The following is a 26,995-nucleotide window of genomic DNA, read 5'->3' on the forward strand; positions in this document are numbered from 1 at the left end:
AGATGGGCCTCCATTATCTGTATGAAAAATACCTTGTTTCAGTTACTCCTAAGCATCTGTATAACTCCTATTAGAACCTCTGTTTTAACACCCCTTCTTATAATGTCAAATGAGGACATCCCAATTGTCTTGGCTTTGGCTTGACCTCCCAGTGACCTTGCTGACCCTTCAGTTCTCCTGGGGGACAGATGCAGGATTGATGAGTAGGGTACCCTGGGTGTTCTGTTAGGTCTATTTCAAAATGTCTGATTAAAATGTGGTTAAAAATAGAACTTGGTGTTGAGCTCTGGCCTTTCACTCCCATTCACGAAGAGAAGCCTTCTGTCCAGCCCTGCCCAGTTCAGCTCAGATGTCCTGTCTCAGGACGGAGGCTTGGATCCCAGCTACTCTGGAGTATTTACTGCTGCTTTTGAGAAGGTTACCCTTGGGTGAGCAATTATTCCTCCTCCAGGACTTTGTTCCCTGGGAAGCAGTAAAACCGATGTTTCTAAAGCAGAGAATTCTTTGGCCCTATTGGGGAAATAATTGTTTCTGTACAGGATCTGTATGAAAATTACCTTGTTTCAGTTACTCCTAAGCATCTGTATACCTCCTATAAGAACCTCTGTTTTAACACCCCTTCTTATACCTTTATGTGCCTCACATGTGCTAAGCAAGCACTCTACCACTGAACTACAACCCCAGCCCCCTCCCATTTCTACTTACCAAAGAAAATATTACGATTTCTTTAAAAAAGCATTTCAGGAATATTTCTTAAGATGTCCTTTGGGACACACAATTATGAACTATAACAGCATTCCCCCAAAATGGAGGGCTGGAGCTAGGCACTGCCAAGCATGGTCTCCTTCCAGGGAGACAGTTCCAGATGCAGCATTGCCTTCTGTGCTTCCTACTGCTGTTCAGGGTGTGGGCTTAAGTGCTGTTGGAGATCTGGTGGTGACACAGGTGCTGGAAAAGACTGTCTTGGGTGAGTGAAAGACTGAGTGCAGACCTAGATGTCGATGTGTGCTGGAAGCCATAAAGAAATAGAATTGTGTTATCAAGGAAAAGAGGGTTGGAAAGAAGAGTTTGGAAATCATTTCTAACACTTCTAAGATACTACTTAGGGAAATTTGCCCATTTGGTGCTTGCCCTGTTGGAGTTTGTCACTGTAGTGTCTTCAAAATCATCTTTTATCAATCTCTAAATGCAATTAAACTTGTAAAGGTAGAAAATGGAATCCACCATCTAGCAGCCTTCAGGATGTCTTGGTAACATAGTGTAGATGTGTATAATGAATCCTCACTACTTTTAAGGGCACCCATCATGGTGATGGAAAGTAGTAAGATTTCAGTGTTACCATGATAGTAAGCTTTCCTTGCCCAAACGCAGTCCTCCTTTCTCTCGGTGTATCAGCTTGGTGGCATTCATTGCATGGCTGTCCGTGAAATGCGTCTCAGCATGGAGCCGTTTTTCTGTATCCAAGGTATTTCACCAAGCGCAGCCTGATGACTCTTCAACAGGTGGCTTCTTGCTTAGGTATAAAAAAAGGGAGCTTGAGGTCTTGGTGAATTTGGCTACTATGAGCCAGTCAGTCATTGTCTTGCTGTTTTCCTTTCAGCCTCCCTCAGCAGGTGCTGTGTGTTATTAGTCTGAGTTCCTATGTGTTTATCCTGGAGACCCCAGATAGCCCTCCTTGGAACTTGGGTTGTACTGTATTGGTCTCTGTATTGTGCATCCTGCCACCCTGCATTTTCTCAGCTTCTGCAGCATCTTCCCCAGATGAACACACTGTACCCCATGTTAGGAATTCTGTACATGCTTGTGCCCTTTGCCTGCACCCAGGTATGGTTGAATGCTCAACTCAGATGTCGCTTTCTCAAGGATTGTTCCCCTGGTCCCTCCTGTCAGGTCGATCGCAGATCCTAGTCTTCTCAGCATCCTACTTTTGAAATACTCCCCCAAATTGTAGTTGAATGATTCTTACTGAAATGTGGATATTTGCCCCCACCCTTACCACAATAGGATATAAACTACTCAAGGGCCCCTACTTCCCTCCACAGTCAATGTTCAGCAAGTATTGGGTGAATGGGATGGCCAGAGATGCTGTCTACTTCCCTTGCCAGTTGGCAGGTGCCTGCCGGCCAGTCATGTAATTTGCATGTGGTTGGAGGACAGTGGGGCAGCAGCTGGTTTCTCCAGACTCTTCAGGTAGCAGTTCTGCCCATTGCATCCATGTCATGTAGGACACAGACGGCAAGCCTGGCAGTATTTTCCTTGCACTTGACAAGAAGACATTCAGAGATTGGTCCAGCTGAGGTCAGTGCCCCAGGGTTCAGCACTCAGATGTGTTGCACCTTAAACCCCCTGCTTCAGATATCATCTGTGATGACAGTTGTAGTTTTATTTCAGATACGGAGAAGTTTAAATGAAAACATTAACATTGACAGCAACAGGACTGTCAAAGGATAACATGATTTTGGACCTCAGCACGTTCTAAGTAGATGAATTGTATTTTGCCGATTTTTTCAAAACTGACTTGAGAACCCTTGTGATAAGCTGTTTTTTGGGAGTTCTGTGGCTGCAGTAACTCACCTTGGCCTCTTCTCCTAGGACATTATGAGGAAGCTGTTTGAAATGCAGTTGCCGCCTCTCTGGATAGTGAGGGAGGAAGTTCCCCACAGTTAGCAGTGTTTAGCACTTGTGAATTTTGTGCTTTAGTCACATAAAAAGTTAAAAAAGAAATGCATTTGAGGATGTAATCCTCAGTAAAGTGCTGTTTATTCTCCCTAGAAAATAGAGCTGCCTGGGCTGGTCCTGTCATTGGCCTGTTTTGGTTCCCCTCTAGATGGCTGCTGTGCTTGCCCAGTGTCAAGCAATTGGCTTGGTGTTTTCATCCTCCCTGAAGAATTCCATGGTGTGTCTGAGATGCATCTTTTCCCCAGGCACAGAATCCATGTCTGCTGGGCCAGCTGACTTCCTCCTAAGCTGGGCCGAGAGATGCCCAAACCTGTGCCAGTCAAATTCCTCCCCTGAAGGGTCCAGCTGTGCCTGGGCCCATGGTAGATGGGGATGATGGAGGTACAAGGATAATCCCACACAGGGGATTGTGAGTCAAGTTGGTGTTGCCCCTCCGGCTTAGCATGGGTCCTTCCAGCTTGAAGGGTAGAGGAGATGAACTCGCATCAGCCGAGGGTATGTCACCCGTGTTCTGGGCCAGCTATCCTTAGGATCAGTCTTGCAGTTTGCCACTGTACATTGTCTAAGACCTGTCCTGTCTCTCACAGCTGGTGGTCTGATCAGGTGAAATTTCTGGTGTTGCATTGAATGAATCGGGTTCCTTGTCACAGGTCTGAATAGTTAAGAGAGACCACAGCCAAGCCCACTGTCATGCCATGTTTCTGGAGTTGGAGCCCCATTGGGTTTGTCCACCTAACCATGAGGATGGTGTCAACCTCAGAACTGTCTGATAGGGGTTTGGGGGAAGGGGGAAAAAAACAACAACTGAGGCCTATGCAGAATCCTGGTGATGAGCTGAGCTTATCTAAGCATAGATCAAAGGCCAGGGTGGCGGAGTTGGACACAATGTCAAACTACCAAAAGTTTTAAATCTTTCCCATTATCCCAATTCATGAGTTCCTAATCAAGTTAAAATATTAGGAAAATGATTATTAATCAGACTTAGTTTTATGGCGAAGACCTATGTTTGTAAAAGACAAAAGTAACAGTGACAGTGTAAGAACTGGGTTTCTGTGGTTTGTGTAGACACTGCTTAGGATGAGATTCCACTCTTGTTTATGGTGTTCTCATCCACGTCAATGCAGAAGTAGTAAATTTATTACCCACGTGTATGGCAATTACTACTTTCTGGTAAATTCCTTGACTGAACTTATTGTAGAAATAAGTGCTGTGATGTAAACCAGGAAGTATAGCTAGGTGCTAGAAGAGAAGGGACTCTATTCAGAAACTGTTTCTGGGCAGATATGAGCTATAGAAAAATCTGCAGCAATTTTGAAAATTATCTAAAGGGGGTTTCATGTGCACCGCAGCCTGTGATGTGTTTCTATGGAGCTCAGAGGATTTCCCCCTGCCCCCTGAACCCAAGCTTGCTCTCAGTGCTGGGGAAGAGACGGGAATCCCTGGGGGGCCTCAGGAGCTGACTGTCCCTCCCAGATGATGTCTGCACCCTCCCTTCAGCATGCACGGAATGTATGGCTTAGAGGCACAGAGACTTGCCCAAGCTTAGGCAACTAGAGTAAGACCAGAATTTGGATCCAGATTGTCTTATCCTAAATCCCGTGTTGATTTTTAAAGGGTTTCTCCGTGCAACTTTCATGACTTCACTTAAATACACATTAAAAACCAAGATTTTAGTCTTTCTTACTGTCCAAATTTAGAATTTCTGATCCCCCACCCCCTGCAATACGTTTAACATCCAGCATAATCGAGGGTCACCAGTACTGCCCTGTTGACTTCTGATCTCAAGCATCGTTTTAGACTGATGGCTGTCCCACTTGTCCCCTAACATTAGGGCCAACAGGATCATCGTGTTCTTTAACCACAGTGTTAAGGAAATACTCATATGTGCCTCCCCAGGGTTTTAAGGTATGGCTGGAGGAGCGTGAACACCCACTCTGGTGCTGAGGGTGGTACCTGGAGCCCAGCACCCAGTGCTGCACAACTCCAGGGCATCCAGACAGCGGCATCTGGGAGCACCCAGGCGAGACTCCAGTCACAAAGGAAAGGCAATCGTGACTTACAGGCTGGTGTATACTGCCAGAGTTCACACCTTGCTTCTGTGCCTGTTTTTTTTTTTTTTTCCTCAGTAAAATGGCAACTAATGGTCCCTGACTCATGGCTTTTATGCTAAGAACCTAAGGGATTAAGTCTTAAACTGGTGCTACCAGTGTTATCCATTACTACTATTTCTGTGTAAAGATGGGGGACCGAGCCTTGGAAAGGAGGAGGAACTTGCTGAGGTCACAGGGACAGGAGCCTGACAGATCCAGAGCTCAGAGTCTCTCCCTGACACTCTAAGGATGTGGAGGTGACTTGGTGTCGGGCACACGGACATGTGAATGCCTGATAGCTGTGGGAGATACCCTGATACCTCTGTTGACCCCTGTGGTGCTTTTCCCTAAGCAGAAATAACATTTTTGTCCTCCTATCTGGATCTTTTGGGACAGTAACCCCGAGGTCCTCAGGACGACTTCCTTCCCAGGGACCAAATCGGCCTCTTATGCCCTTGATCACACTGGCTATTGAGGCTTTTTTTCTGTGGCTCTCCTGGGCAGTGTGTGAACCTGGTTCAAGCTGGACATAGCTGGGTGCACACTGGGCTGTTCTATGAATTATTTATGCTGTATGGAGACATCTGTTCCAGCAGTAGTGTTGCTCAATTCCCATTAGTGGACAAACAAGGAGAACAACCTTGCAGTGACCCTGGGCCCTACTGTGGTCACAAGTTGGACTCTTATGGTGAGCACATTGTAGCTGGTGGCCTTCTCTTGTCAGAGCATACTTTTTTAAAAATGTTTTATGGTGCTGGGGATTGAATCCAGGGCCTTGTGCATGTGAGGTAAGCACTCTGCCAGCTGAGCTATATCCCCAGCCCTCAGACCATACTTCTAAGCCACCTCAAATCTTGTTGGGAATAAGCCCAGATTAAAGTTAATAGAACTAATATTCTAGTTTGTTTCACTGTTGTTGCTGTCAACCTGTTATAACTGTTACATTTAGTTTTATCCACCCTTTTTTAAAAAAAAAAACTGTTGTAAATGCGACATTTCAGCCTATGAAGCTTAGTATTCCTAACACTTACATACAAAAGTATGTTTGAGGACAGCTTCATAAGGTCCATGAATGAGCCCAATAGTGGCCCACAACTCTATACGGCACGTTCTGGTAAGCTGGGGAGGTGAGAGTAATTCCAGAAGGTATGTTTGAGTTACTGAGACTGAAAGTTACACATTAAAAAAAACAAAACAAAACAAAACAAAAAAAAAACTGGTGACTGGTGCATCTCAAACCCAGTGGTTGGAGTGTTGCACTTGCCTCTGCTTCCTCCCAAGCTGCACTGAGATACCTGTTAGCAAACAGATGAAGTCTAAGTCCACAGGACAGGAGAATGGGAGCCACAATGGCCAACGGTTGTAATATGTAGTTGTGGCATCTCATTTGACAAACTGGAGAAAGCCGGTAGACAAGGATGCTTTTGGAAACCCTAGGTACCACATGGCCTGGAGCTGGGAGAAGAGATGGCCCCTAGTATACGGGGACTGCCTCTGCCCACACCACCTGGAGGTGTTTGTTCTTGGGCATTGAAACCAGCAAGGTCCTCAGTTCAGGGATGTCTGGGGTGGTGCATGTGCCTGAGTTCACTCACTAGCCAGGCGGTGAGTCTCTTCAGGCAAACAAAACAACCCAGTGGAAGATCTGGTGGTGCCCAGCCATGAGGAAGAAGGGCTGTCATGCAGCCCCTTCAGTGGGAGGAGAGGGGAAATTAGAGAAGTCGACAAAGAGGTCCAGGTGAGGATTAGAGCACAGGGGTGGCATTTTGGTTTTTCAACACTGATGAAAACAAAAGGCAATGAACTAAAGTAACTCTTGCCTAGAATTCCACATCTGAGCAACCGACCCGATCACGTGAAGGTAGAGAGATGCACACTAGGCACATGTAGGGCCTCCATGTGTCTTTCATCCCTTCTGCAGAAGCTACTTGAGGTGCCCCTTTAAAATATGAGGGAGAGGTGAGAAGACACATAAGGAACGAATGACCAACACAATAACACAAGTCCAGGATGAAGGCACACCTGCATGACCAAGGGTAGAGCGGGAGGGGCTCCAGGAGGGCTCTCCCGGGAACACCTAGCTGAAAGGCCATCGCCAGGTTGTAAGCATTAGATAGGGCCAGGGTGTGGGGAGTGCTTTTAAAGGGCCAGCAGTAGATAGGATGTGTTGGAGGACGAGACAACAAAAAGGTACAAATACTATAACCACATAAAATATTCCTAACACTCAACCTTGTGGTTTTCAGTCTGTATATAATCTTGAGAATTATAATCCAAATGTGTATGAATCCGTGTAAATACCAAGCAACATGTCTTTAGACAGGACTCTGATTTCATAAACTTCACCTATTTTATTTTAAAAAAATGTTTTAAATGTCTGAAAAGATCACTTGTAGACAATAACTGAAATGTTCATTCACTGCAGAATGTTAATGACTTGATGTGCTTGCTAGTTAAAGCTTTATAGAGCCTAGTAAAGTGGTGTTAGAGTAGGAACTCTGCTGTTTTTATGATTCTGACATAGTTGACCTATCACGGGGGACCTAAAAACATGCAAGAAAAAGTGGCGTGGAAATCACCAGAGTGAGAGAAATGTTAATCCACAGAATCGACATTTAACTTTCGTGGGAGCCTGTCACTGGAAATCAGGGTCTAAACTTTTTTTTTTTTTTTTTTTTTTTAACAATTCAGTGCCGGAGTTCTTAAGTGTTATTGGTCTATCTCTGAAGAAGCAACAGTTGGTAACAAATGCTCAGTGTAGGAAGTCTTATTCCTGAACTGTAATGATTAAATTTTTCTCGCACAACTTTTTTTATCTGGATTATTCCTGCCCCTGTTAGGTTATCACAGTAGGACTGTGATTGGCAGATTTGGGTCAGCTTTTTGACCAGTATCTTTTGAATTGTCGTTATCTGATGAAGGTGATATTCTTGGTAATTCATCACAACTGTACTCGAATATACCTTGTTAAAACCTCTAGTATCAAATGAAGTGTCCAGAGTGTGAAGTTTCCAGAGAGTGATTACTTTGGAGTGAACAAAGCTGTTTGCTACCTATAGGTACCTTCTAGTGACCTGAATAGCATTGTTTAAAGAAATCCTGTAAAATTCTTTTTTGATACTAACAGTTGCTCCCAGGGTCTCTGACAATTGCTCTGCTGCTCAGCTACATCTCCAGCCCCTTGAAAGATTTATTTAAAGGTGAACATTAATGATAAAATGTGACTTTGGATTTTTTTCAGGGATTTATGATTTGTATACTATACCCCCCCCAAAAAAAAAATCATACCTTTTCTGTCTTGGGCTTCGTTGTTCTTCCCATGATGTAGTTGGGGTGGTGGTGACTGAAGGGGCACTGGCTGGCATTCTTCAAGGCTGGGACTCTGGGCAGGGCTGGCCTTCTGCGTTTGGGAGCACTTGCCCCTGCCACAGCCCAGAATGCTTACCTCCTGCTCATATGCTGTGATGAACACCCACCCCCAACTGGGCCGCTCCAGCTGCGCTGTGTGCATGGCGAAGCCTAGGTTTATTCCACCAAGGGATTGGCTCCATGGTGTCTGCTGCCTGCAGCTGCTGAGCACAGCCCTACCCTCACTTTGCTGTTTTCCCTTAATTCTAGGGGTGGACCAAGCTTTGCCTCAAGAGCGCCGGGCTCCTGTCACTCCTTCTTCTGCCTCTAGATACCACCGCCGAAGGTCCTCAGGGTCACGAGATGAGCGCTATCGGTCAGGTAAGGCATTGCATGGGGGCAGGAGACTAATGGTACTTTGATCTGTCACTGTGGATGAGCAGGTGCACACTCATTATCTGTGAGGCACGGGTTCAAGGAATATGGATCTGCCCTGTTTTTTGTCTGTTCTATAGTATCATCTTGTCTGAATGCTGTCTTGTAATTCATTCCTACTGCAGGCCACATCTGGGCAGGGCTGGATTTAATTTTTTCATTAGTTGAACACGAAGAAACTTAGACTGTATAAATATATTACCTTTTTTGAAAAAAATTAATTTTTAGTTGTAGTTGAACACAGTACCCTTATTTTTATATGATGCTGAAGATAAAACCCAGGGCCTAGCAAGTGCTAGGTGAGCACTCTACTGCTGAGCCCCAGCCCTGGTACGTTTACTTTTGAGAGAGATTTTCACCTAATATGCAAATTAAAATTGCTTTTTTCCTGTTCACCTAACTATAACTTTTATAAGGGAACTACTTGGAAGTTTTGTCATTGTTCCTACAACATGGGTTGCAAATCCTTGTAATTGACTGGTGGTGACCAGACCTAAGACATTTACGTATCACTTTAAATTTTTCAAAGAGCTTTTCGCAGGCAGTCTCATAACAAGCCGGTGATGAAATTACTGTTTCATGTGGCACAGGTGGACATTGCCACTGAGAATGGTGAAGTGACTCAGTCCACACAGTGGTTGGGTGGGTTCTGTGCAGCTCCAGGGTGGTGCTCAATGAGGCTTACGAGGCAGGTTGCCTCAGTGCTCTCTGCCTGGTTTGCTGGCTCTGGTTCCCACAGGAAGGGCAGAAGGGAAAGCAGGCCTTATGGAACCTGCAGGCAGCACCTGTGTAAATAAGAATGGGCTTCTGAAGCTGCAGGATGTGCTACTCCCTGCCTCGAACTATTCTTCCTGACCTTTCGGGAGTTCTCGAGCCTCTAATGTCAGGGACCATGTGTGGGGCTAGAATGAAGGGGATTTTATGCCTAAACTTAACCTCTTATTTTAAGGCTATTTTACACCCCATGTGTATTGACACTGAGATCTTATCCATTTAGGTGTGTCAGGTCCCATTCAAGTAATAGGAAGAGGTGGGCTTGTGTGTAAAGGGCTTTTGTGAACTACCCCGACTACTCACCTTGCTGGTGTTTTATCTGCATACACACAGACATGCATGTGGACAGGTGTCTAGAAACCACTTTTGCCTCGTTTCATAGAGGAGAAAACCAAGTTCAGGGAGGCCACAATGATTGAGGATGCAAATCTGGTTTCCTTGGGCCTCTCGTACAACTTCTCACCCCATGGAAAATGACATTAGTTTCTAATCTCTAACTTTGTTAAGTGTCTTTGTAAAAATTTGGATAGAAATATAATCAGAGCGGTCTGTTTGCTGCACTATGGATCTTTCTGCATGATGCTGGAGATGATGGGGGGTGATAAGCCCTGATGTTCTTGTGGCCTTTTGATGCGTCTGGTCTTAGAAATTCTCCTAGTTAGGCTATGAGAAGTGATGCCTCAGCCTCCAGTGCATTTCCTGCCAGCCATGCCCATGATCCTACTTGGGAGGGCAGGAGGATGGAGGAAGGGGTGCGCACAGCAGAGGGCAGTGGCTTAGGAGATGGAGGCAGCTTGAGGAGCTGACTTTATCAGCTCAGAGGGATGCTGTGGGCACAGCCCTTCAGAAAGGAAGCCACCCATCTGGTCCAGCCCCCCTAGTGTCCTATGATAAAATCACTGTTAATTTTTCATTCGCAGCATTGTGAGGTGGGGAAATAGCCTTGAACAAATGCTGCAATTAGTGTTAGTCTTTTCCAATTAGAAACACAGCCTGAGGCATGAGAGCTTCAAGCGTCTCCCCTTTTGAGGGTGAGGCTTCTAATGGGGCGGATGTCACTCCAGATGTCAGCTAACCCAGGATTCCAAACTTTGTCCCAACACTTTTATTTCTATTCTCTCTGTCTGGTCATTTATCAGCCCTGCACACTGGGTGGATTTGTTGGTCTTGAGTGCCCAGCCTTATCCTCAGGTGCTGCTGTTGGCCCTCCTTTGGGTCCAGGACTAAGTTCAAAGATGAACTTAGACCCCTCTAGTGGCCAGGACAGGTACCTGAAACTCCAAGGAGCCTGGTTGTCCCAGGAGGGTCTTGAGGAGACACTCTTGATCCAGGGGTCTGCTCTGTGCCAGGTATAGTGCTAGGAGATAGAGAGCTGCAGTCCCCAAAGTGCACAGACCAAGGATCCTAAGGATGACTAGTTGCAGGTGCAGTGTAACAATCGTTACTAGTAGCATGATGGGCAAGGCGAAGTGTCCAGCCTTGGCCCCTGCAGTCTTCTCTCAACCCAGCAGCAGCCTGGACTTTTAAAACAGTGTTGTATCAAAAGGTGTTGATTGTGTGATCAAGCAGCTCCCATTTGGCTCAGTGGGAGCCGGAATCTACATGAAGACCTGGTGGATGTGGCCTGGCATCGCTGTGCCCCCAGGAGATAATCTTCTTTTCTGACTTGTTCTCTGCAGCCACACTGGTTTCCTGGTGGACCTCCAGGGAGCACCTAGCTGCCATAGGCCCTTTACACTGGCAGTTCCCCCTCCTTGGAAAGTTCTTCCCTCATAAGACAAGTTGGTGTGTCCTGGCCTTCATCAGGTCTTTTCTCAAATGTTGCTGTTTTGGATGAGGCATTCTTTATCCAACAGTTACAAAACATGCCACCTCTTACACAGTCCCTATCCCTTTCCTGTCCTGATTGTCTCCATTGCAATAATCTGTGTGACGTTCTGTGTATCTATTAGATGGATGATTGACAAGTAGATGACTATTTCTGTCTATATCATCTACCCACCTATAACCTATTGATCATCCATCTCCTTATTTATCATTCATCTATCAACTGTCAGTCATCCATTTATCATCTACTTCTCCAATAAGGATGTAAGATCTGCAAAGGCAGTGTTCTTTATTTTTTTAATTCATATATACCAAGCACCTGTAACAGAGCCTGGCTTCTATTTTTGGAAGGAAGGTTAATGAGAAAACGTAACCCATTTGGAAAGAGCAAGAAATTAGGAGGAGCTGGATTACACAGTATTTTGTGTCTTGTGCTTTGGGAATTTGGACTTGATGCAGAAGATAATGGGATACCAGTTGGAGATTTGAGGTAAAGGTACAATGGGAGGAAATTTAGTTTGAAAATTACTTCAATAACATTGTGGAGCATGGATTAGAGGCAGAAGAGACTGAAACACCCTGAATGCGTGGGCTTGATACAAGTTTAGGAGAAAGGTCAGAACCAGTGAGATTTGAGGTATTTAGAAGAGGCAGGTTGAGTATCCCTAATCAAAAATTGTGAAACACTTCAAATCTGAAACTTCTTGGGTACCAACGTGATGCCGCAAATGGAAAAACTTCACACCTGACCTCATGTTAATCAAAACATAAATACACTAAAAATATTACATAAAATTATTTTCCAGCTATAAATATAAAGTACATAAGAAATTATTTTATTTAGAATTTGGAGTCTGTTCTCAAGGTATCTCATGTATGCACATACCCCAGATCTAGAAAAATTTAAATTGGGAATACTTCTGGTCCAAGTATCTTGGGTAAGGGATAACCCAGGAGCAGTGGGACCTGAAAGCTGAGTTTTAACCTGTTGGAGCGTGAGGGCGGCAATCAAGGATAATATGTAGATGTCTCAAATGCCTGCCCAGATTGTGGTCTGTTCAGAACCCATGTGTCTCTTTAGAAGTTAACTTTTTTTTTTTTTTTTTATTGGTGGTTCACAACATTACAAAGCTCTTGATAGAAGTTAACTCTTATTGGTCATTGAAAGATGATGGACTTTGCCTCGGCTAGTCACTTACGTCGAGGAGTCTGTGAAAAATCACATAGACATTCCTTGAAGTGTTCTGAGACAGTGGAAAATGCTTTATACCATATTTTAATCCAGTTTTTAAGAATAATTCTCTTCACTTTTTGATGATGACAGACTTTCATGCGGAATGGCCGCATCTATGCAAGCTTTCCAGGGGCTTATGACTCTTGGGGCTCCGGTTCTCCACCACCACCAAGTCTCTGCCCCTCTCATGGACTCTGCCCTAAATATAGTTGAGTTTTCTTAATTTACTGACATACCTTAATCTACTCTCATGGAGTATAGGCTCATAAGTAGATCTTAAAAATAAGTCGTGATAGAGGAGTTTATTTTAGTCTATCGCATTTCACAAATTTCTGGTTTATTTTCTTTCAAGCCATTGTGAGACATTTAAGTCATTCTCCAGGAAAAGGTTTGTGGTTCTTCAGGAGACTTAGCTTCTCCAGAAGGCTTTGGCCACTTACCTTGCAGTAGAGCTACTTCAGGTGCCTTGATCAAATTGTTAGCCAAGGAGCAGTTCTGTTATCTATTAGATATCTGATTTAATGAGCAGTCACTATAGTCATCCACGTAGTCCTCAATTTAGTCTCTCCAGATGATCATTCCATTTCATTTCTAAACCATGACCTTACATTGCCATATACTCTTACTAGAGTTCTTATAATAGATCCTCTCTCCTTTTTAAGTTAATTTTTTGGGCAGAGCTTGAATTTGATTTGGAAAGCTAATGAATCAATAGGCATTTACCGGGCATCTAGAAATATCACTTTATATTAGACACTAAAATACTTTATACAAAGTCTAAAGCTTAATTGCTAACAACATCTAATACATTACCCCTAGTAATCGCAAAACTTAAAAAAACTTTAGATACGTTTGCATCCATTGCAACCAAGACCAGCTGTGAACAGGAAGAATATTAAAACTAAAAGGCAACATATACTGTTTCCTGATATGGCTAGAATCTTGTGTTTTGATGACTTCAGATATAGATTTTAAAATGTTTAGTTTCATACCCATACATAGACAGCAGCTGCCTCTGTAATGGTTAGGCACTGTGGTCTCCATGTCACTCTCCTTGGCAGTGGCACATGAGGGACCCTCGAGTTTTGAGGCGGGGAGCCTTGAACAAAGTACCAGGGGTCTTGGGGCAGGGGTTCTTGAGGCCTTTCAGGGTGTCCATAGGATCAAGTAGTTTTCATTCTTACTCTTTCATGAGTGTGTGAAGGACTTGGGCAGAGGCTACAGGACATGGTGCTGTTCCTGTTCTAACAGGCAGAGATTCTGCGTTGATAGTTTTGTTTAAAAAGCTACTTAGTTTTCTCTCCCACCCTCTGCCCCCCCAAACACACATACTGTTAATCACATTAGCAAAAGTTTTGAAGGTGTATCACAATGTTTAGAGGTTCAACATGTTCTTTGGGTCAAGGAGTTTGAGAATCATTGTCATGAGATTTTTTTTTTTGTCTGTCTGTCTTTAAAGTTGAGAATATGAAATAAAAACTTCTGCATCTCAACCCACCCATGCCTTAGGTTGATTTTTTTTTTTTTAAGTGATAAGGTTTGATTTACTTGCTGGGAATAGGCTAGTGTACTTGTAATCATTCACTCAACAAATATATTAGTAATTTTAATACAATCTAGCGTTCTGTGCACTGAATGTAGGTGAGACGCAAATTCAGAAGACCCTGTCCTTGCTGTCCTGTAGTACATCTGAAGGTTTAACTTTGTCATCAACTTGTATTTACTATGATGAGACTCCTGAGGACATTTTTGATTGTGATAGAAATCGCTATTTACATTAAATACGATGGGCTGGAAGAGGAAAATGCACACAGTGGAGCTAAATTAGATACAGTCAGTTTAATATCCCCAATGCTGGTGTGAGGCCCCACCAGTGGGACTAGCTGTCTCCTCGTGTTGCTAGAACCCACGTGGAACCTGTTAAATCTAAATCGGTTAAAATGAAATGTAAAATTCTGTTCTGCTTTACTAGCCCCACGATAAGAGTCCCTGATTGACCAAAGAATTAAGGCCATAGGGCAAATTATTGCCTCAAAATTGCAGATGGATAATGTAACCAGAATGAAGCAAGATCTAGGAAGGAAACGCCGTGTCAGAACAAACACCTGTGGACCCTCAGTAGACATGGCGTGGGTAGGTTGGAAATGCAGATCTGTGGGAGGAGCATTAGAGAAGGGTAAATGCAGAGGAAATCTCTGCTCATTTTTATTCATAATTGTCCTAACATTGTTTGGACTAGAGTAAAAGTAATATATTGTGTGACTGTAGCATGGTGGGGTAACAGAGGGTAGCAGTGTTTCAAGGGACAGGATGAAGAATTGGGAGTGGCCTTGTCAAGTGCTCACGCCAGTTATGAGCTGGTATTGTATGATTTGGAAGTGGACTTGGATTATTTACAAACAACATTGCCAATTCACAAGCCCCCCCCCCTTAATGTTTAAAGTGAATTATGTGGTAAGAGGAGAAAAATGGGACCATATAAAGTGCTCAATTAAAACTAAAAAGAGACGGAGGAGTAGGCAAAAAAAAAAATCTAAGGAAAAAATGATAAACAGTAAGTTATAAAAACATTGGTTCAAAGGCCAGTCGGCTTAAAATTCAATGTTTTAAACACTTCAGTTAAGATTTTAAGTGGATTAAAAAGACTGAATTAAAAAAATACTGAACTATGTTACCTAAAGAAATCTCTTAGTATTTAGTCACAGATGGAAGCATAGCGATAAAGTTATCATGGTCACACTGATCAAAGTAGCTAACTGACTTTGAGAACAAGGAAAAGTTCTCAGATAAAGAGCAAATCATAATAAAGGGGTCATTTTTCTAAGAAGGTGTAAATCCTTGATGTGTGTGCACCCACCAACAAAGCACAAAGTACATAAGGCAACCCATAAAACATATCACAGGCCCGTTAGCACGGGTGATTTCCACATCCCTGTATCAGAAATTGTCAAATCCAGCAGGAGAAATCGGGACATAGATGACTGGAACAACAGCACCATCAATCAACTAGCTGTAATTGGCATACAGAGTCCTTCATCAACAGCAGAATGTGCATTCTTAAGCTCTCACAGAACGTTCATGAAGACAACATTCTGTCATAAAAACGTCACACAGTATATTCTCAGACCACCAAGGAATTAATCTTGAAATTAGTAATAGAAACAAAAATGGAAAGCTGCAACAGAATTGGGTCCAACAATACACTTTGAAGTAATACAGAGATCAAAGAAGTACTTTTAAAAGTTGAAAAACATTTTGAACTAAAAGTGAAAATGCAAATGGTCAAAAATTGTGGAATGGAGCTAAAACAGTCTTAAGAATGTATAGCATTGAATACTGTCATTAGAAAAGAAAAACCCAAATTGATGATGATCTAAGCTTTGGCCTGAGGGGAACTAGGAAGAGCAAATCATATCTAAAGTATCCAGAAGTAAAGACATAATACAAATTACAGCAATAGTTAGATCAAAAATAACAAAATCTTGGCTTCTTTTTAAGTTTTTATTTTGAAAGCTCAGTAGTATTGATAAGCTTCTAGTTAACTCAGAGGGGAAAAAAATAAAAATTAATCCCACCAGTGAAATATTGGACATTGCTACTGATTCCGCATACCCTAAAAACACAATAGACAGTACAACTCTGCCCACAAATATGACAAGCCTAGGTGAAAAGGACCCTTTCTTTAAGAGACACAATTTGCCAAAGCTCATAATGGGGAAAACTAGATTGTATGAAAGGACTTTATTAAACTGAGTTAACAGCCTTCCCAGACGGAAAGCACAGACTCAGATGGGCTTGTGGCAGGCTCTTGCCACTGTTCTGTGATCCCCTTCAGAAGACAGAAGAAAAGGAATAGCTTCAAGCTAATTCTGCAAGTCCACCATTGTCCTAACGTCAAAACTGGACAGAAAACAACAGACCAACACATATCGTAATGTCAGAAACCCTCCACGTATAGGAAGAATGAACACAACAGTGTATAGAAATATCTACACACCACTAAGTGGGATTTATTTCACAAATGCAAGACTGGTTTAGTATTTGTAAATCAATGGAATTCATATCAACAGGCCAGAAAAATTACATGATCATGTCGATAGATTTTGTTAAATCCTTTCTCTACAGCTAAGACCCATTTATAGGAACACCCTCAGCAAACTAGGAGTAGAAATGAACTTCCTCAACTTGAACATTTACAAAAATCCCACAGCTAGCACCACAGTGTTGAGAAGCTACATGGTTTCCCTCTAAGATCAGGAGCAAAGAAAGGTGGTTACTGCTCTATCCTTTAGGGTGTTCTAGCTAATATAGTAAGAACAAAAAGATAAATTCAGTTCACAGATGACAGGATTGTCTATGTAGAAAATAAAAGAATCAAGAAAAGACAGGATAAAAAATTATTCTGCATTTATTAGAAGAAAAAAATATTTTGCTTTTGTGTTATCAAGGAACTAATGTAAATGGTATTGTTTTCGATTCCAAATTCCTTTAGTACCAAACACCAAAACAGAAAAGAATCAGAAATCAAAAAGTGGACAAAAGTTGTGAGCAAATTCCTTCTTACAGAAGGATGGCAAGTAAACACAGGAAAAGATGCTCTGCTCCCCTCAGGGAAATGCAGATTAACATTACAAGATGCCATTAACATGACAGAAGCTGACACAAATTCTGGTGAAGATGAGTAGCAACTGGGACCCTCAGTTTTCTGGTAGGGGAGTGCAAAATGGAATGGGTGCTTAGGGGAGGACAGGTGGTCAGTTCCTTATAAAACCAAACCAGCAATCGTGCTCCTTGCCACTCAAAGGAATTGAAAACATGGGCACATTAATTTTTTGAAATTGGTGGCAACCAAGATGTCCTTTAATAGGTAAATGGATAAAGTGGTTTATTCCAACAGTTGAACAACAGTGGTAACAAGAACTGAGCTATTACCCAGTACGAGGGTCCAGAGGAGACCCAAGGTCATATTAGTGACAGAAGGAAGCAGACCTGAGAAGGTCCATACAGGGTGGTTCCTGGTGTACAACATTCTAGAAAGGCAGGGCCTTGGAAACAGGGAAAAAAATCAGTGAATGACTGGCCTCAGGGGAGGGGAGGATGAGTGGGCAGAGCACAGTGTGTTTGGGGCAGGGAGGTGAGTCCATGTGGTGGTATGGTGAGGCGCGCAAGCCCTTATACGTTTATTGAAACCCCATTGAGAGAAAAACTCCAAACATGACTCCAATGTATTCTATGGACATTATTTAATAACATCGATATCACTTTACTGCAACAAATGCATTATAGTAATGCAAAATGTTTAACACTATGGGAAACTGCAGATGAAGGCCTCTATTTTTTTTTTTTTAACAATCTCTTGGACTTGAGTTACATTAATTAGTACATTCAAGTCTAACCAGTGCAGTGTTTAAATTACCACCTGCCAGGATCTTCCTTTAAACTCGTCAATGTATTAACTCATTTAATCCTCATAGCTTCCCCTAGGTAAAGTACTTTTATTTCCTAACTTACACCCGAGAGAACTGAGGCTCAGAGAGATTAAGTAACTTGCCCAAGGTCGCATAGAGGATCTGGAATTTGAACCCATGTGCTCTGGCTCTAGAACTTGCTGGCTTAAATGCTTTACTATAAGGAAGCTAAGTTCCTTCATTGGAGAAACAATCTCTTCTGTTAATTGACTGAAGTTTGCCACCTGTTCTGTTTAGATATGTATTCTAATTATCTGTATAGAGTCGTGAACTCAACAGCTCCTGGAAATGGATTGTGACTATAACTTACGGAGAGAGAGGTATCAACTTTTGACTCAGATATGTGTATTATTCTAGACTATTTATAATAGCAATAGTGGCAGCCAGTGTAAGAGGCAGTGGTTTAGACCACACCTTTTTCTCCAAGGTCAAAGGTCTTCTAAGTTGTTTTTGTCTCAAATACTCCATTACTCATACTTTGGAATACTAGTTTCTTGCAGAGTGAAACAAGCTGCATCCTGTTTTAAAAGTAGAGGTGCAAAAGGAAAAGTGGATTTTCTAACAACTTCATTGACCCCCATTTAGGTTTCTGATGAGTTGAAACCTGAAGAGGGAGGAACACCGGGAGGTGGATGGGTGGTTGCCTTCAGGGCACTACAGCAGAGGCTGCCATGACCGGGTCTTATTGGCTAGCTCCTATGTGGCATATGCCGAGGGTCCCATGTCATTGCCCACCCTCTTCCTAGTTCTTCTTATGGTCTGTTGTCTGTGGCTCTTCAGGAAAACCTGTGTTAGTTTACCTGAGTGACCGCAGGTTATGTTGCTTCAGGATAGTGCCGTTCTAAGAATTCACAGTGAGTGCATGAGAAAGACATGGAATCAGTCAACAGTCTAACCCCTTTGGGATTCTTCAGTTTTGCACACTCATTAGAAGCCATTGCCTCAAAATATTAATGAGAGCAACTACCAGTACTGAGTGCCTGCTGTGTGACAGGTACCCAGCAGGTTGCCAGTGCCCTTTATCTCATGTAATTATTACAGCAACTCTAAACGCTCCTGTTTTACAAACTAGGAAAGTGTGACTTAGAAGAACTAAAAATTTAGTGTTGATGTGGGTTGGCAGAGCCAGGATTCAGTTTCCACAGCAAGACAGTCCAGCAGCCCATTGCTTCCTAGAAAGATGGACACATCGAGTGCTAAATCTTAGTTTCCTATCAGTAATGCAGAATCTCAGTCCTTGTAAATAAAGGGACTTCGAGGGGCAGTAGATGGTAAAATTTTCCAAAGTCAAAGAATGGGGTAAGATTTCTTTTTGAACCTAGTTGGCGGAGGGAAGACTGAATTTCTAAACTAGATGCCTGCAGTGATTATTTTAGGAACAGGTGTTTGCAGAAAATGAAGACATTTAAGGAGTGGCTGCTTAATGCTTGGGCTGTGGAATTAAGCTTTTATATTCTCTTTGAAGAAAAAGTCATTTTTTTCCAGCACTGTATGACATGCTAAGTGGTTTATTGCCATTTTTAGGATTTTTTAAAAATTCTGAGAAAATACCTATTAGCACAATTTGTCTAATGCTATAAACATAAGAAGTTCTCAACAAATTATTCCATAAACATAAGAAATTCTCAACAAATTATTCAAAGATGATAGTGATCTGCTTATTTAGTGCTGCATGAAGCTCATCTTAAATCATTTCTCTTCATAGAATAATGCTTTTGGTTTATTAGAATTAAAGGCCCAACATGAGTAAACCATAAATTGGTAGAGCAAAGACGGACAGACAAGGAGAATTCACCTCCTATCACCAAGTGAGCTACCTCAAATTGATCGCCTCTCAGCTCCAAGTTCATCATCCTTCACTGCCTTCTCTGGAAGCTGTGGATCTGAGCCCTTTACATGTTGTGTTCAGCTGTTGATGGAAGTGTTTCAGGAGCTGCAGCTTCACTTGGGCCTGCTGTGTGCCCAGCTTGTCTAGGCCCTATACCATATGGCAGCCAGCAGGTACCCGCACAGCTTTGCAGGATGCTCCCCAGAGACTCCCTCCTTGCCCCCAGAGGGCAGCACATCATCCCAGAGCACTATATTACCACATTGCCAAAGGCTTCATCTCCGGGCCCTCAGGCCTTCACCCTTGCTAAGGTCTCCTGACAGTCCTTGGTCCAGCCGTTCTGCCCACTTCCCTTTTTCCTGTCCTGTTTCCTGGGGTGCATGTTTGCTGCTTTTCTGTGCTTTGGTAATATATTAACACCACCCTGGGATCCTGAATGAAAATCATTTTCCATTTCCGTGGGGAGTGTAAGCTCCTGATCCTAGCCTGTTCACAGGCTGAAACATCTTTGTCCACTACTATTCGCCTGTGTTGATGCCCAGAAATGCTAGAAAATAAGTCTGTTTAGGAGACTAAATGTACAGCTCTGGAGCCAGATTATTTCCTTGAGGCAGGTTCTCTTTAGGTTTGTGTTTCAGACAGGCACAGGGGTACACAACACTTACATCTAGTGTGCCCACAAATCTTGCAAACGTCTCATGGACACAGAGGACCCTGCAATCAGCTCCCATCATGTGGCTAGGCTGCTGCTCGAAAGTGAGTTCTGTTCCTTCCTTCTCCTTCCTCGGCCCCTCATCTGGTTGTAATTGACTTGGATGGGAAAAACCTGTACAGAACATTTATAATTAAGATTTTGTGGGACACTAATTAAGTCCTTTAATGGGTTTCTGATGCATCACAGCTGCTGAATTTCATTCATAGACTCATTTTATGAAAACAAAGGGAAGATTTATAGCAACCTATTTACTCATTTTGCTGTGCTTTCTGTAAAGTTCTTGATCTTAGGAGCTCTTTTAGGATTCATCTGGTTTTGGAACAACGAACTGTAAACTTTTTCTTTAATATCCAATCTCATTTGTTGCTTGTCCCATACTACCCCTTTCCTGCGTCCCGGGCACTCCAACTGGCTGGCGCCTTCCCGTCATCCACTGGTGTTAGTGCCTGCAGGAAATAGACCTCATGGTGTCCCTTTACACTGTGGCACGTCTTCTTCTGTCCTGGACTCCTCTGCAGGATCAGCCCTCTGGCTATTAGACCTGCATCTTATAAGCTGGACTTTGTTGAAGCTTCACCAGTAACAATTCTGTTTTCTTGCAAGTTGGGAGCTGGAAGTGCACCCAGATTTAAGGAGAGCAAAAGGAGGAAGAAGCAAAGCTTGGAAGGATCAGAAGTGTCACCAGATGCCGGGGTTGGGCTCCTTCCCCTGCCAGTGATCATGTTTCAAAACATCTTTTCGCAGAGATTATTCTGTCATCTAATCACTTTTAAAGCATTGGTAGGCTAACGTTCTTATTTGGCATGAATATTTTGGGTTGAACTGGGATTGTTAAGCCCTACATCAGCTTAGCACATGGAAGTAAATGCTGAATTAGACATTCAGTTCTGCCGATGAAGGTTGGAGCCAAGAGGCTGATCTTCAGCTCTGGGGCAGTTGTTACCCACATCTTCGCCTCGTCTTAATTGGCTGTTTTGCTGCCTGTGGGTCTGCAGGAATCAGACTCTAGAATGCCGTTTGTGGATGGGTTATTCTGTCATTTTCCTTAACGTTATTATTCAATATAGAGTCTGATAGAATCTTTAAGATGTTATTTATAGATGATTTCAATGTATATTGTGGTACTGTTTTATGGTAAAAATAGAATATACAATTGCCTGTTTTAAAAGATTTTGCCTAATTACTGCATTAGTTTATGCATTGCTCAGCTTTCACCTCTCATGGATCATGAAAGATTTGGAGTAGAAAAGTATCATAGTTTGTTAATAACATTATTTATGATATATAAGTGCACACCAAGCCTTTTGAGGAAGCCCTGAAAGTAGGAGTGCCTAAAGACAAATTTTTGCAGCAAGAAGCATATAAACATTTCTTCAAGTTTCGGTCAGTTTTATTTTGCTTAAGTATCCTCTTGCCTTTGTCCAGAGAGGTAGATAAGTTAAACCAAAGATTATTTAAAAATTTCATGGTGTCCAAGTATCTCCTTCCAAATTACTTCTTAATTACAGTGGAAAAGTAGCATCTTTACCCTGGAAGACACCACCTTTACCAGTGATCAAAGTTTTTCACCTGTAGAAGACAGTTGTCTGCCATGTCCCTGATGAGATGCCTCATCCAAATCTGATTACAAGGGCATTGGAAAGAAACCAAATACCATATTGAAGGATGGGCCACAAAACACCTGACCTGTACTATTCAAAACTTCCAATTTCTAGAAAATTTGAGAAACTTAAGATTAAGGAGGGATAATGTGACAAATGCAACCCATCTCATCCTGGGTTAGATCACAAACTAGGAAGACCAAGTAACCATCAAGGAAATTACTGGGGTAATTGGCATTAATTGAATGTGGGCTTTGGATTAGATAATAGAATGAGATTGTTAAATTTCCAGATTTTGAGGAAAGTTTTTGTAACGTAAGGGGATTTCTTTGTTTTTAGGAACTGCATGGCTTAGTAGCGGTGGTTCAGAGAACAACGCCTGGAGAGGGTGGAGGGGGCGGGAGAAAGCTGTGGGGTGACATGTGGACACCGGGTGAAGCTGGGTGTCAGCTTAAAAGGGAATTCTTTACTCTTGTAGATTTTTCTCTAAGTTTGAAAATATTAGTTTAAAAAGAACATGTAAAATTGACAGTGTTTGATTCTTGGAAAACTAATATTTTCTCACGATGGATCAGCTCTTTAGTTTTGAGCCCACAGATCCATGTCATTCAGTTACTAGTCTTTGATCAGAAACCTAGGAAAGCAGTGATCAAAAAAAACTGTCTTAAAGTACTGTGAATCTCCTTGAAGTGAAAAGACTAGAGCACACACAAGCTAAATGGGATAAGACAAAGTGATAGTTTGGTTGTGTAGGGCACGCAGAGTGCTTTTAAACCCAAGGAGCCATGTGTTTCCTGTGAGGGACCAGATAGCAAATGCTTTCAGCTCTGTGGGTAATTGTGGTTACTGCTTCCACAGTATGAAAGCACCTGTAGACTGTACAGGGACGAGCAGTGTTGCTGTGCCCCCTGAGCCACTCTTTACAGAAAGAGCTAGAGGCTGAACGTGACTCTTAGGCTTCCCTGGCCCAGCCACACAAAAATGGAAATAGTCCTCTGGTAGAGAACTGGGTTGATTGAGGTTGGGCTTGGGAAAGATGTCTGGAAGGAGCTGTGTTGTCTGTAGGTCCCAGAGATGTCACTGGAAGGGTTAGAGCATAATGGTGTTAGAGGCCCTGGAGGTATTCACACCTGGAGTGGATTCCTAGCCCTGCCACTCACCAGTTTCATAACAGGGAGATTTCTGACTCAGAACACCTCTGATTGCTTGTTTATGAAATGGGAGTAATCAGGGTACCACCTCCTCAGAACTGCTTAGAATACTCTGAGGGTTGTCTTCTTTATGTGGACAGTGACTTCCAACTGGTCTTCAAGCATCTCCTTCAGTCTTCTCCACAGCCACAGGAATGGTTCCATCAAAATGGAAGTAGATTCATGCCTGCCTCCTATGCTTTCCCTACCTTACTTGAATAGCCCCAGATTTTGGCCATGGCCATGGGCCATAATGCCTGCATCCTCCTTCCCTCAACCCCAGCCAGCGCCACACTCATGCTCAGTTTAAACACCATTATGCTCCATCCTTTCCAATGACATCTCGAGGACCCTCAGACAACACAGCTCCTTCCAGACATCTTCCCCAAACCCAACCTCAATCAACTCCTCTTTGGTAGTTTTCCCCAGTGCCTTGGGAAAGACACTCATGTTGACAGCTAATGGCTATTCATTTTCAGTCCAATTTCATACACCGGGGCGGGCGGGGGGGTGTTCTTCTGGAGGGAGTTCTCCTCTGGCCCCACTCTTCAGAGTAAAAGTAGCCACTTGGCACATTTGTTACATATATTAATTCTCCATCCTAATTGTTATTTTTGTCACGGTGCTACATGAGACATATTGCTGACATCTGTCACATCACTGTTGGATTCCCAACCCTTTGGGACTCTACCTCAGAATAGGCATTCAATAAATACATGGTGAATTGAGAAAATGGGTTAATATCCATTAAAAGTCTAGTACAGTGCCTGGCCCATCACTGAATGCATACTCAGTAAGTGTAGGCTTTATTACTAACAAGCTGCAACCTTATGTATGTCCCTCAACAATACATTGGTATGAATTATAAGGCTCCAATACATGACCTTGAGAAATATCCAAAGATCCAGGTCTGCTCACCTTAAGAAAAAAATCAGAGAACACTTTATAGCCAATGTTTAATCATTTATGCCAATTCTATGACAATAAAATGTACAATTAAAGTCTGAATGAATTTTAAAAACTTTCTATTGAGGCTTTCAGGCTGGTAGGTCTAACTGCTTTCCTTCCCTTCCTATGGGTGAACTTCAGTAAGATGAGACTATGCCTTGGGAAGGAGGAAGGCATTGGCCTTCAGGATCCTGGGCTGACAGTGCAGTGATTGGCTTTCTCTTGGTTTCAGACGTCCACACAGAAGCTGTTCAGGCAGCTCTTGCTAAACACAAAGAAAGGAAGATGGCGGTGCCTATGCCTTCCAAACGCAGGTCCCTGGTTGTACAGACCTCGATGGATGCCTACACGCCTCCAGGTGAGCAACTAGTTTCTCTCTGCTGCTTAAAAGTATTAAGTATATCTCAGAATTAACTGCTTTTCCCTCAGCCTGCCTTTTTGGCTTCCAATAAATGATACTATAATTCAGGAGTTTATGAACCAGAAGTCCAAAAGCAGTTTGAGTTACTTTAGAAAGGTCTTCTGGACTTTTCATAGACTCTTTAATATGTACTTTGAAGTCTTATAAATTGTATCCATTTAATTCTTCATATGGAAAAGAAAAGAATTGGTACCTGTAGAGTTCTAATAGAACTCAGATTTTTCTTCAGCTTAGATTGGTACATACATAAGGTGTCCTAAATATACTCTGTTTTATTGTTGAAGAAATGAAGAACATTGAATAACTATAGGTAGGTACCTGAATCGAGTGTCATCAAACTTTGTGAAGTGCCACTTAGTATCTTAGCATCTGTAGGCCAAAAGGTTTCTGTGAAAGTTGCCATGGTAGTGTGAAAGCATCCATTAACAGAATGTCAGTTGTTTGATGTAGTGTATCAATCAAAACTTTATTTACAAAGGCAGTGGGCCAGATCCGATCCACGAGCCTGATAACCCCTAATTGAAATGGCTGTAGGTAATAACTTGTTTCTGCTACTCGATTAGTTTGGTTTCTGTTACTGTAAAATACCTGAGGCTGGGTACTTTAGCTCACAGTTCTGGATGTTCAAGAGCATGGTCCCTACATGTGCTTGGCTCTAGTTTGGGCCTTTGGCTTTGTTGCAGTATAGATCTTTTTTGCAACAAAGATGGCATCATGGCAGGTTCAAGAGGAAAAGACCACATAGAGACGGGAAGCCAGAGGGAGTCAGGGCCAGCCTTGCTCTTTTTATAACTACTTACTGTCCCAGGAACTAAGGATCCTCTGAGCTCCATTGGTTCCTCTGGGGGACATAACACACAACCTAAGAATCTTGCACTAGGACCAATTTCAAGGTTCCACCACTTCCTGACAAACTGAGTGCTGTCTTCCAACACGTTAACCTTTAGAGGACAAACTTGAAACTTTTGCAAACTATAATGGTTTTACAATACTGCTTTTATTTTATCCCATATTCTATGTAACTACCCAAGTTCTCTGTTTTACTCTACCCCAAATAATTAGAAACGGTATCTCACGATCTTCAAACACCAAAATGAAACAAATCATCCTGGTGTCTATCAGAAAAAGAAAGGATTGAACCTACTTTCTGATCTGTTTCTGTGATTTTGATCCCAATGCTTTTCATGTCTCTGTTCGTCTGCTTTCTGTTGTTAATGATACGGTGTTATGGGCTACACAGTTGACATAATTGCATTTTGAGTGTATTCCTGGAGTGGAATTACTGTTTTATTAAATGTTTTTGAGAGAGATGCCCCATTGATTACAAAGTGGCTGTACAATTGTGCATTCCCACCAGCACATGAGCATTCTAGGTGCTCCATGCCATCACCAGTGGTTGACATTGTCTCTATTTTTACAATAGCCGTTCTAGAGGATGTAGTGGAAAGAGTATGTCTTTGTGGTTTTAATTTTCATTTCATTGACAACTAAGGAGAGTAAGTCTCTTCTAATGTGCTTAGTAATTATTTGTAAACATTCATTGAAATATCTGTTCAGATTTTTGCCCATTAAAATTAAATATGATGGGCTTATCAGGTTGCTAGGTTTTTAGTTCTTCATATAAACAATATAATTCGTTTTTACATGTGTACAATTTGCAAACTGTGGTTTCTCTTCATTTCTTAATGGTGTCTGGTGGTAGACAGCATAATGTGCCTTCTCCACCAAAGACTTTTTATCCTAGTCCCTGGGTTTGTTATCTGACACCACAAAAGGGACTTTCTAGATGTTGAATTTAAACATGTTGAGATGGAACACTTAGATTTCCCCCTGAAGCCTCCAGAAAGAACACATTTCTGCCGAAACCTTGATTTTTAGGCTTTGACTTGCCGAACTGTAATATAATAAATGTGTTTCATAAGTCAATGTGTGTTAGTGGCGACTTGTTGTGTTAGCCATGGAAAAGGATAGTATTTTGAAAAGCGAGAGTTTATTTTTATGAAGTCTAATTCATCAATTTTTATTTCGTGGATTGTGTTTTTGGAAGCTCTCGAAGTTTTAGTTTCAGGCCTTTCATATAGGTCTGCGATTTGTTTTGAGTTAATTTTTGTGTACTATGATGTAAGGATCTGCGTTTCTTTTTTGGTTGTTGATGTTGTCTTTTAGGTGGACATTTTGGTCTAAGTGAATGTACAGTTGACGCTGCAGCATTTGAAGAGACTATTTCTTACTGTTCAGGACCTTTATCAAAAATTGGCCACAAATGTGAGACTTTATTTCTGAATTCAGTTTTGTTCCCCTGATAATAGATATATGCCTATCCTTGAGCAATCAATACCACTGTCTTACTTAATGCAATTTTTTAAGTTTTAAAATCAGGTAGTGAAGTCCATCATTTTTAATTTTCCTTTTTCAAAATTATGTTAGCTATTTTAGG

The 26,995-nt window shown here is 42.2% G+C and overlaps 1 protein-coding gene across 5 annotated transcripts in view; it reads left to right on the forward strand.

Moving 5' to 3' along the window:
* DIP2C (disco interacting protein 2 homolog C) overlaps nucleotides 1–26,995 on the forward strand; it is a 378,781-nt gene that overhangs the window by 214,976 nt on the left and 136,810 nt on the right. For all 5 annotated transcript variants that reach the window (XM_081300463.1, XM_081300460.1, XM_081300461.1 and 2 more), the window contains 2 exons: nucleotides 8,388–8,498; nucleotides 24,370–24,495. In XM_081300463.1, coding sequence (XP_081156589.1) covers nucleotides 8,388–8,498; nucleotides 24,370–24,495 — 237 coding nt within the window. The remainder of the gene's footprint in view (nucleotides 1–8,387; nucleotides 8,499–24,369; nucleotides 24,496–26,995) is intronic.

Source organism: Spermophilus citellus (genome assembly GCF_964194105.1).
Source record: "Spermophilus citellus genome assembly, chromosome: 6".
NCBI lineage: Eukaryota > Metazoa > Chordata > Mammalia > Rodentia > Sciuridae > Spermophilus > Spermophilus citellus.